This window comes from Amblyomma maculatum, chromosome 5 (assembly GCF_055883805.1).
Source record: "Amblyomma maculatum isolate TAMU_Amacu chromosome 5, ASM5588380v1, whole genome shotgun sequence".
NCBI classification, from domain to species: domain Eukaryota; kingdom Metazoa; phylum Arthropoda; class Arachnida; order Ixodida; family Ixodidae; genus Amblyomma; species Amblyomma maculatum.
Genome location: NC_139348.1, coordinates 6455316 through 6467514, shown reverse-complemented (window position 1 = coordinate 6467514; position 12199 = coordinate 6455316). Strand labels below are relative to the sequence as shown.

The following is a 12199-nucleotide window of genomic DNA, read 5'->3' as shown; positions in this document are numbered from 1 at the left end:
AAGTGGGGGTGTAGCAATCTTTTTATTTCATCCAGCAAAGCTAACGTTCACAGTGACTGCTCACTGTGCTGCTCCATTCATAAAGCAAGCACACTGAAATTTGGGACAAGGTAGGTGTTTTTAGAGAAGGCTAGAGTGAGCTAGTTGGTATGGATTCAAGTTGTTTCAGCACCATTCTGTATTCCTTTGCCTCTGTCCTTGTGGTGCTGAAAAGTCTCTAGAAGCGAAAATATAGAGGGCGAAAGTGGTGGGGGGAAACAGTACAGATGTCAGTCGCAAGCCGGACTTGGACCCACAAGGAGCCTCAGTTCGGCCAACCACGGCTTATAAACAGTGACTATTCACTAAGTACACTTCAGTGTGTCTACCTCGAATTTATGCCTACTAGACAAAATACGGCATACCATGCCACACTATACTGCGCGACTATTTTTCCCACTGGAACAGAAGCTACAGATCTGAAACGCTGCTCCACACAGGCAAATATGTAATTCCCCATTTGCAGTTAGCTTCCTTTTAAAACATAGTGCATTTTAATATTTGTTAATCGGAGCATTTTTATCAAAATGCCAACTTTTAATGTCAAAAATAAATTTTTGGTGACAACTCCACTACGGACATCTGGTTACAAGAAGCTCCAACAGCTGGCAGGGAGAGCAATGCGTCAGGCGGCCTGAAAGCACCCTGGGGCCAAACCATTTGCATGGCTGCCTCTGCATACCTGGCAAAATAAAAAAGTTCCACCCACCCAAAATTTTAAATTTCATGCAAAGTCGAAATACTGCTGCAGGGACATCACAGGGAGTATACCACTCTTGCCACTAGAGCTCTTTCACATTACCAGTCGTGAAGTTCCCAAGTTTGTAACAATCTAGGGTAATGGAGGCGTCCACAGTACAGTGCGCTCAAGTTGAAATGTTGATAAATGCCTTGCAACAAAATTAGTTAGATATGCATAAACATTAATGCAAGTGCAGTAGGAATAAGAGGTAAACAAGTTTGCCATACCTTCTCATTCCTCGATAGACTGGAACAGAGTTTAGAAAAGAGACATAATTGATTTGGTTTTTGGTGACTGGAAGGCCAGTGGATGGCATACTATTGAAGGAACATATGTTGTTGGTTCAAACTCGTCGCAAACTAGCCTCCAACATGACCAGCAGATGAATGCTGAGCAGGAAGCAAAATGGTATGGCACTACCCAAAATGCTGTAAAAACAACAGTTGCATCATGTCTGATTCAAAAATCATGCAATTTTTCCAGACACTCTTTACTAATTTCTGGGTTACAGCCACGCCTTTTCAACTGAACGAGCCATATTCTCGAGTCATTCTCTTCGAGCCATGCTCTTCAGCTAAGACTTGCTTAGCACTGTTCGTAGATAAGGTATCAGAATTTGTGGAAGACCATTTGACCTAGATCCTCTGTTGACTAAGCCGTAAGAACATGGCCTAGAGGTAGCATGTTTGAGTCTGCAATGAAGGGTTGGATTCCCCTCCCATTTTATTTGAGAAGCCTTCCAGAGTGGCCATGCCACATGGTCGCATGATGCCGCACAACCAATCTGTGGCCGGACGTGAGCTACCCTTTGCCTGCCATTTTTCGCTTCAGATTCAGATGCAGTTTTCTGGAGAACGGGGGGCCTTGAGCACTGCTGCACTGTTGCTATATGGCTCTACAATCCATAAGCACCACAAGAGTAATCACTTTCTGAAAGGAGTTTCTCAACTGGCTTGATAAAAGAGCTCTGCACTGAGCAAACAAGCCACAACCACTTGTGCTTGATTTGGCTTTCGTCGGCTGCTTATCCAATGATGCCGATGGCATTCGTGCAGTCACTGATTACAGGTTCCAAGGGAAGGTTCTCGCAACAACTGTTCTCTCGCGTGCACAGGCAATCTTTTGGGAGAGAAATAGGGTGGTGCTCGTACAACCAGAAAGTGCTGTCAAAATTTGGGTGTCCACCGACTGAATCCGTAGGGTTGCCAGGCACACTTTTGCATTGCATTTTATAAGTCTCCACACATGTTGCCACCGAATACAACCAGATTATTGATCATTCAAAAGAACTGAATATATGAAATAACACATGCACTGACATTGCTTCTCTGCTTGCAGTGACACGGCAGCAATATCTGATGCCATTTTAGATTCGTATTTTACTTCTGACCAGTATTCTGCTGATACTTGGAGGCTAATACTGTGGGTTAAGGGAGCTTGCCTTAATTCTGAATCAATTTTCCAGCGCACAAGAGGACCAAGGTAGAGAGGAAGGGGAGTGGTACCTTTGTCATTGTCTTTTGTGAGCTGGAGAAACAATTTGTGATGCTATTAAAGAGACAGAACACTGAAATTTAGGTCTCAAATTTTTTTCAGCGCATTTGAAAGATTGATGTCTAAAATGTTCGATCCATAACGATTTTGGTAGAAACGCCGTAGAAAATTTTACCGAGCATTTTTCAATCAGTGCATGCGGCCGTATTTATGTACTTCGGTGCTGAAAACCATGAGCAGCAACCGCGATGATGACTAGTGGTCGACAAAAAAACGTACTAAAAACAAATGTAAATTTCACCCATCAGACAGTAATCAGACATTTTTTTTGCACAGAGTAACGTCCTTTTCAGTTTCACACTCAATGCTGTTACAGCACAATAATGCATGCCTTGTCGACTAAAACTTTAGTGGGCGTTATATTGCTTCATTGATGGAATTTCAAACACTGTGGCGCCATCTAGTGGCAAAGCCTAAAAGCATGCCTCTCGCAGTGCAAAAGGAGGGGTGGTTTTTATTTAAGGACGCACTGAAGAGAGCGCAAAATATAATAAATTATGACAAGCACTTCTAGAAGAAAAAAAGAGCAGTGTGCAGTTACGAAAATCAGCAATATTTGGCAGACATGTAGTCACGCAGACATGTACTACACTGAAAGTAATAGGGTTTCTCCGCTAGATAGCGCCTTAGTTTTTTTTTGTGCGATTTTCAATGCCAAATTAAAATTGTAAAGCCTCTTTGATATTGCATTGCTCGATCTGTACTACATGAGGCAAGATCTTTTCATCTCCACCATAATTTCATGACATGTCCCTTTAACAACAAAGCTAGCCCGGATGTTGACTACTTAGCCTTTCTTTCAATGCCAAGAAAAACAGTTGCCAAGCATGAAAACACTAAATATGATCAAAGCATCTTTATACATAGCACTCCATAAATACAATAAGAAACAGAATCAAAAGCTTAAAAGCTGAGTTGCTGGGCGAGACGGTCAGACATATCTTCCCTCCAGAGTATACTGCTCACACAAAAACAAGGAGAAAGGTGCACACACACAAAAAAAGTACTGTGCTTGTTGTTTGTACCTTTCCCGTCCTTGCTTTTATGTGCGCAGTATACTCTGAAGAATTAAAAGCCCATTGAAATGAATTAAATCAAGAGATTAAGATTTAAAAAATGTGTCGAGTCCTCTACCCTACATACAAAATTTACAATTTAAAAGAGCTCTGCAAGGGTCTGAACCAAAGCTTTCACCCCAAGACCAGACACAAAGTGAGATTTCTTCTGCAAGCCAACATTATTGGTGGCCATTAAGAAAAGTCGTGCACAAACAGCCAAACTAGTGATGCTAAATCTGCTGCTCGTCATGCATATAAGTCACTCAGGATGCACTCTATCACATTTTTTTCACCAATAAACGATGGAGTCATATGGAGCCTCTCGCCCATCTACATTTGCAGAATGACAGCGCTTATCTGGGTCAGGGTAGATTTGCTTTAGGGGCATGCACAGCAGCCGCAACACAGCCTAGGAACACAAGTTGCACACAGATCTGGGCGCGTGGGTACTAAGCCAGCAGACCCCTTTGTGACTGATGAGTGCAACCATCCACCGGGAAGATGCTGATGACCATCTGTTTCTATTTTTCATTCGACACTCACTGGTCCCCAACGCAAGAAAATATGGAAGAATCACCGCAACATGCAAAGGTGCAATAGCGAACACGCAAAGAAGTTCTCCTCTTGGCTGCCAATGGACGATGCTAGCTGCTTTTAAAATGCAAGAGGCACGAACTCTTGTGGGCTTGACAGTGCACGCTGCTTCAGGTGGGTCCTCCTAGGGAGACAAAAGAAAGCAGCACGTCAGTGTCTTTTAAAGTGGCTATGCTACATTTTCCTCCTTTACAGCCGGCCACTGCAGTGTCGCTGCCCCTTTGTGCAACAAGAATTCAATATGGAATGCAGAAGCACATATCTGCTAGCAAATGCATTCCACACCTTGGACAATTCCAGATTCTGAGGCGATACAACAACCGACAAAAGTGCGAACTTTATGAAGCCTACATCATAGAAAAGACATGCGTAAGCACACCATTGATGGCATTGACAAGAGAAAAGAGTTTGGATATCTTGCAAACCCATGACAACAAGAAGCGACAAGAGGGACTCCTCTCGCCTTCTCTTTTTTAGCTTTCACTCTTCTGGTATTTATTGCGATTTATTGTGAGCAATGCAATAAACCTTCGGTTGTTAGTCAGCGCTGTGTCTGTGTGTTGTATTCTTTCTCTGTCTAGTTTTAGCACGCTGTTTCTGTTGAAAATAATGTACCCAGCAACTTTCTGTAATGCGGAGAATTCTCAAAATGACATACAGGGAAGGACGTGGCTAGAGGAAGCAGGCGCGAAAAACGCAATGATGGAGAGAGGCACTACCAACAGCGCACTGAGGGCAGATCCAGCCATAAGAGGTACAGCAAAGAAATTCTTACCAAACGTTTGGCACATCAGGAATTCAACCAAGATCAGGAGATAACAGAAAACAGCGGAAGCCAGGGCAGAGTCAAAAACATAATGTCGGAAGCAAGTTAACAGGAACAAAAAGTGTCATAAAATCAAAGCCAAAAGATAACCGAAACAAAACCATTTCTAACGAGAATAACAGGCTCAAAATAATGGCTGCGTTTGGGCGAACTGGGTATCCATGTTGATCCTGAAAGCGCATAAAAAGCATGGACAACAGCAAAAGGCGGACACATGAGCGCTTAGTTCCAGCTGATTTTATTCATGCAAGAAGCAGAATTTTTATACTCATAAGTCACATGCGCATGCAAAGCTAAAACCTCAGTGAATGAAAGCCTTATCGAGCTGCAGATGTAAAAGATGTAAAAGATGCAAGATTCGACATCTCTTTCCCTGACAACATAATTGACAGACCACTTACGCAGTCTTCGCCAGTTCGTGCTATCTCTAAAGCCTCAACAATTTCTCGCATTAGTTTCCACTTGCTTGTACTAAGGACAATCCTTGTTTCCTTTGCATCTGAGACAATGAATGCGCATGTACCGCCCTTTTATTGTGAAAGCAATACCACTCTAGGTTTCGACCCTTCAGTGTGGTGCGGCTGCACTCACGTGACGCTGTGACATTAGACCCCACGTGACACTAGGTGAGAGCTGGGCTACCAACTCAAGCAGTATGCGTAGCGCGGCTGCACCCACGTGACTCTGTGACGTCACACCCCACGTGACATTAGGGTGAGCTGGGCTACCAACTCAAGCGGTTGGCATAGCGCGGTCGCAGCCATGGTGCAGCGCGTGAGGTCACACCCCACGTGACGTAAAAGCGGTCGGCGTGGCGCGCTAGAGGCGCAGCTGGTGCTCACATGATACGTGACGTCAGGCACGTTCATATGGCTTGGCTAAAGCGGGGCTTTATATGTGGGCTGGCAGGAGCTGCCAATTTGGGTCTCTCGTTTCACATGGAACGGTTATGTCAAAATCAGCCTACCCTGGCATTCACGTTACCCCTATAAGCCACTAAGGCACGTTCATCCGGCTTGGTTAAAGCGGGGCTTTATATGTGGGCTGGTAGGAGCTGCCAATTTGGGTCTCTCGTTTCACATGGAACGGTTATGTCAGAATCAGCCTACCCTGGCATTCACGTTACCCCTATAGGCCACTAAGGCACGTTCATCCGGCTTGGTTAAAGCGGGGCTTTATATGTGGGCTGGCAGGAGCTGCCAATTTGGGTCTCTCGTTTCACATGGAACGGTTATGTCAGAATCAGCCTACCCTGGCATTCACGTTACCCCTATAGGTCACTAAGGCACGTTCATCCGGCTTGGTTAAAGCGGGGCTTTATATGTGGGCTGGCAGGAGCTGCCAATTTGGGTCTCTCGTTTCACATGGAACGGTTATGTCAAAATCAGCCTACCCTGGCATTCACGTTACCCCTATAAGCCACTAAGGCACGTTCATCCGGCTTGGTTAAAGCGGGGCTTTATATGTGGGCTGGCAGGAGCTGCCAATTTGGGTCTCTCGTTTCACATGGAACGGTTATGTCAGAATCAGCCTACCCTGGCATTCACGTTACCCCTATAGGCCACTAAGGCACGTTCATCCGGCTTGGTTAAAGCGGGGCTTTATATGTGGGCTGGCAGGAGCTGCCAATTTGGGTCTCTCGTTTCACATGGAACGGTTATGTCAGAATCAGCCTACCCTGGCATTCACGTTACCCCTATAAGCCACTAAGGCACGTTCATCTGGCTTGGTTAAAGCGGGGCTTCATATGTGGGCTGGCAGGAGCTGCCAATTTGGGTCTCTCGTTTCACATGGAACGGTTATGTCAGAATCAGCCTACCCTGGCATTCACATTACCCCTATAGGCCACTAAGGCACGTTCATCCGGCTTGGTTAAAGCGGGGCTTTATATGTGGGCTGGCAGGAGCTGCCAATTTGGGTCTCTCGTTTCACATGGAACGGTTATGTCAGAATCAGCCTACCCTGGCATTCACGTTACCCCTATAGGCCACTAAGGCACGTTCATCCGGCTTGGTTAAAGCGGGGCTTTATATGTGGGCTGGCAGGAGCTGCCAATTTGGGTCTCTCGTTCACATGGAACGGTTATGTCAGAATCAGCCTACCCTGGCATTCACGTTACCCCTATAAGCCACTAAGGCACGTTCATCCGGCTTGGTTAAAGCGGGGCTTTATATGTGGGCTGGCAGGAGCTGTCAATTTGGGCCTCTCGTTTCACATGGAACGGTTATGTCAGAATCAGCCTACCCTGGCATTCACGTTACCCCTATAGGCCACTAAATCACGTTCATCCGGCTTGGTTAAAGCGGGGCTTTATATGTGGGCTGGCAGGAGCTGCCAATTTGGGTCTCTCGTTTCACATGGAACGGTTATGTCAAAATCAGCCTACCCTGGCATTCACGTTACCCCTATAGGCCACTAAATCACGTTCATCCGGCTTGGTTAAAGCGGGGCTTTATATGTGGGCTGGCAGGAGCTGCCAATTTGGGTCTCTCGTTTCACATGGAACGGTTATGTCAGAATCAGCCTACCCTGGCATTCACGTTACCCCTATAAGCCACTAAGGCACGTTTATCTGGCTTGGTTAAAGCGGGGCTTTATATGTGGGCTGGCAGGAGCTGCCAATTTGGGTCTCTCGTTTCACATGGAACGGTTATGTCAGAATCAGCCTACCCTGGCATTCACGTTACCCCTATAGGCCACTAAGGCACGTTCATCCGGCTTGGTTAAAGCGGGGCTTTATATGTGGGCTGGCAGGAGCTGCCAATTTGGGTCTCTCGTTTCACATGGAACGGTTATGTCAGAATCAGCCTACCTTGGCATTCACGTTACCCCTATAGGCCACTAAGGCACGTTCATCCGGCTTGGTTAAAGCGGGGCTTTATATGTGGGCTGGCAGGAGCTGCCAATTTGGGTCTCTCGTTTCACATGGACAGGTTATGTCAGAATCAGCCTACCCTGGCATTCACGTTACCCCTATAGGCCACTAAGGCACGTTCATCCGGCTTGGTTAAAGCGGGGCTTTATATGTGGGCTGGCAGGAGCTGCCAATATGGGTCTCTCGTTTCACATGAAACGGTTATGTCAGAATCAGCCTACCCTGGCATTTAAGGCACGTTCATCCGGCTTGGCTAAAGCGGGGCTTTATATGTGGGCTGGCAGGAGCTGCCAATTTGGGTCTATCGTTTCACATGGAACGGTTATGTCAGAATCAGCCTACCCTGGCATTCACGTTACCCCTATAGGCCACTAAGGCACAATATAGAAGCCTGGGCGAGTTGGTATGTATACATTCTAAAACAGCGCAAAAGAACAGGGACGAGAGAACGAAACGTACAACACGAGCGCTGTTGTACGTTTCGTTCTCTCGTCCCTGTTCTTTTGCACTGTTTTAGAATGTACACTAAGGCACGTTCATCCGGCTTGGTTAAAGCGGAGCTTTATATGTGGGCTGGCAGGAGCTGCCAATTTGGGTCTCTCGTTTCACATGGAACGGTTATGTCAGAATCAGCCTACCCTGGCATTCACGTTACCCCTATGGGCCTGGTGCGCTGCAGCTTTGGCCGAACATGTGGCGCCGTCTGGGAGGCGCCGCTGTAAAACGCGGCTGTCTGGATCCGCAACCGTGGGTAGCACCGACACTGTGTTCCGATTTCTTTTTGGGTCCCCGTAAGAATAAAAACATAAACACCGACTGAAACAAGGGCCTGTACTTACTTAGTCATTTCGAATCTCATATCGCATCCATTGCTTTTCGTTAAGGCTGCGCATTTCCCACGTTTTTTTTTTTTTTTTTTTTTTGTACAGTACTTCACGCTAGGTTTTTTCAAGCATGCACGAGCGATCGCTTGTTTGTATAGAGCGCGCAGCACGCGAAAAACACAAAATAAACGGGTCTTTTTTTTCTTTTCTTTTTTTTTTTTTTTTTTTTACTTCTGGACCCAACTTGAGCTCTAATAGTTGTGACAACTACTAAAAGTTGTAACCAGAGCTGGCAGGCCTTCGGACACGGCCTGTGTTGTAGAAAGCGCGGAGCCTTCCTGCCCAACGGGAACTTTTTTTTTTTTTTTCTAACGACTTAATTTTCCAGCTGTTCTCGGCGCTCGCTTTTGGGAAGCCTAGCCTGACGTAGAAGACGTAGAAGCACGACATGGAGAGCGAAGCACATTGCAGGAGTGCGCGCTTTCTGACTTGCCACACGTTCATGGTTCCCCGCAAAGAGAAAACGTCCTTTTAAACTAACAGCTCGATCTGCTCTTGTGTTTATGGATGTCATAATAGTTATAAAAAAAAAAAAAAAAACATCGGGAAGCAATCGTAAATCAAGTTTTTTTTTTGCGGTTTCCTTGGAAATCATACGAGAGCAATGTGTCGCATCGTTAACAGTGGCACCCGGCCTTGCAGACGCAACTGGCATCCGTGATATTGCGTGGGTTCGCCAACAACTACATAAAAAAAATGAATTACATATGTGGTGAAGAGATGCCGAAAGGGCCGAATAAAACTTACCTCCAAGCTGACGTTGCAGCAGGCGGTTTTCATTTCGGCAGCGCATTTTCTGAAGATATCCGAGGGCCCTTCTGCACTGTGAGGTTCCCCGCGCACTCCATGCACGTGCTGGCTTCGTACAGTTTCTTACCGCGCACCAAGCAGTTATTCTGAAATTAAGTCTCAACATTCCCGATCGCCCGAAATCCCCCGAACAGCACGCGCTGTGGAGCTTCCTCAGCCATGGCTGTTTTTCCGCGCACTGAACCGTCACCACTCGTTTCGACGCATCGAGTAGAAAATAAAAACTACGGAAAATGCCGAGAGCCGAAAAAGCACGTGCACGCAAGGCCCGACGCCTTAGGGTACTCGTCCCGTCTTGGGGAAGACGTTTTTTTTTTCGTTTTTTTTTTTTTTTTTTTTTTTAGGAGTCTTTCTATTGACCAACGGAGCCCAGCTCTCGGCTGTCGCTTCTGGGGGGGGTCTAGCATGCCGTCATGCCGTTTCCACATACACTGCCACCGAAGCGAAAAGCCAGTGCTGCGCGTTGCACACTGGCTTAGGTTTTGTTTTATTTATGTCTTTACTTTCAAAGTACCATATTGTTCGGGTTCCGAATTCCTACTTCAAAGAAGAAAAAAATCAGTAGAGCCGCCAGCAGAAGCGCTCGCGCGCCGACGATGCGCTGCGCCCAAAGCGCCGGCGGCTTTCTACCAGACGGCATGAATGGGTAGCGGCTTTCTTCGCTTTGCTTTTGGTTTATTTTTCAACACACACACATGGTACATGTGTCTGTTATGTACGCGTGTGGCAGAAGGCAGGAAATTACCGGCAAACGTTTTCTTCTAACAAGGTTTCTGCCGAGAAGAGTAGACTTCGCGTTCACTCCGCCGCCTCTCTCCGACGAGCAGACATACCACATATGGGTGCGCCGGCGGGAGGTGGCGCTACTTGTTCCGGAGCAGTGGCGCCTCCATACCAGCGCACTAGGCCCATAGGCCACTAAGGCACAATATAGAATCCTGGGCGAGTTGGTATGTATACATTCTAAAACAGCGCAAAAGAACAGGGACGAGAGAACGAAACGTACAACACGAGCGCTGTTGTACGTTTCGTTCTCTCGTCCCTGTTTTTTTGCGCTGTTTTAGAATGTACACTAAGGCACGTTCATCCGGCTTGGTTAAAGCGGGGCTTTATATGTGGGCTGGCAGGAGCTGCCAATTTGGGTCTCTCGTTTCACATGGAACGGTTATGTCAGAATCAGCCTACCCTGGCATTCACGTTACCCCTATAAGCCACTAAGGCACGTTGATCCGGCTTGGTTAAAGCGGGGCTTTATATGTGGGCTGGCAGGAGCTGCAGATTTGGGTCTCTCCTTTCACATGGAACGGTTATGTCAGAATCAGCCTACCCTGGCATTCACGTTACCCCTATAAGCCACTAAGGCACTTTCATCCGGCTTGGTTAAAGCGGGGCTTTATATGTGGGCTGGCAGGAGCTGCCAATTTGGGTCTCTCGTTTCACATGGAACGGTTATGTCAGAATCAGCCTACCCTGGCATACACGTTACCCCTATAGGCCACTAAGGCACGTTCATCCGGCTTGGTTAAAGCGGGGCTTTATATGTGGGCTGGCAGGAGCTGCCAATTTGGGTCTCTCGTTTCACATGGAACGGTTATGTCAGAATCAGCCTACCCTGGCATTCACGTTACCCCTACAAGCCACTAAGGCACGTTCATCCGGCTTGGTTAAAGCGGGGCTTTATATGTGGGCTGGCAGGAGCTGTCAATTTGGGTCTCTCGTTTCACATGGAACGGTTATGTCAGAATCAGCCTACCCTGGCATTCACGTTACCCCTATAGGCCACTAAATCACGTTCATCCGGCTTGGTTAAAGCGGGGCTTTATATGTGGGCTGGCAGGAGCTGCCAATTTGGGTCTCTCGTTTCACATGGAACGGTTATGTCAGAATCAGCCTACCCTGGCATTCACGTTACCCCTATAAGCCACTAAGGCACGTTCATCTGGCTTGGTTAAAGCGGGGCTTTATATGTGGGCTGGCAGGAGCTGCCAATTTGGGTCTCTTGTTTCACATGGAACGGTTATGTCAGAATCAGCCTACCCTGGCATTCACGTTACCCCTATAGGCCACTAAGGCACGTTCATCCGGCTTGGTTAAAGCGGGGCTGAGGAAGAAAAAGAGTCACCCGCAGCTAATGCTTTCGCTCAATATCTGGTTCAGCAGCGTTGAACCCTTGTAATTTTTTTGTTGTCCACAACGTAATTACCCTCACCCAGTCTCTCATTTCTAGGCATCTACCAATTTGACCTATATAATATTTATCACAAGTCAAAGGCACCTTGTACACAACTCCTTCTATGCATTTTACAAGCGGATTTTGATGCTTGATCGTGCAACCAGTCTTTCTCCGGTTTTCTGAAGTGCTTTGCTTACAAATCAGACATGGTCTAACAGTGCAAAAAACACGGACGCAGGGTAGAAGTGAGACAACATGGCGCTGACTAGCAACTGAATTTTTATTCAGGAAGGACTGCTTTTTATACACAAAAACACGTAACATTCATACCAGTAAAGATGAACAGAATCATGATTAATGAAAGTTTCTTTAGCCGCAATAATCTACAACTTATGAGAAAAAAAAAAATCAATTTCAGCTAGTGAACACTTTTATTTCATGTTTTTATCTGGCAAAACAGGGAGACATGTGTGGCAAAAACCATCAGTTAGCCTTCACAAGAATGAGATTGCGTGGTTGCCATCAGTGTTCACTAGGCGAAATAGCTTGTTTTTGTGGGCACAACTGACGAAACCAACATGAGGTAAGTTATGTTTAATGAGTTTAGGATGCGCAGAGCGGAAAGGTAAAAGCACTTTTCCATC

At 46.4% G+C, this 12199-nt stretch overlaps 1 protein-coding gene across 1 annotated transcript in view; it reads right to left on the bottom strand.

The window, feature by feature from the left end:
• Window positions 1-3176: 3176 nt before the first annotated feature.
• LOC146187701 (nuclear distribution protein nudE-like 1) overlaps window positions 3177-12199 on the bottom strand; it is a 189713-nt gene continuing 180690 nt past the window's right edge. Inside the window, exon 9 of the mRNA XM_084603497.1 lies at window positions 3177-4111. Coding sequence (XP_084459623.1) covers window positions 4048-4111 — 64 coding nt within the window. The 3' untranslated portion in view covers window positions 3177-4047. The remainder of the gene's footprint in view (window positions 4112-12199) is intronic.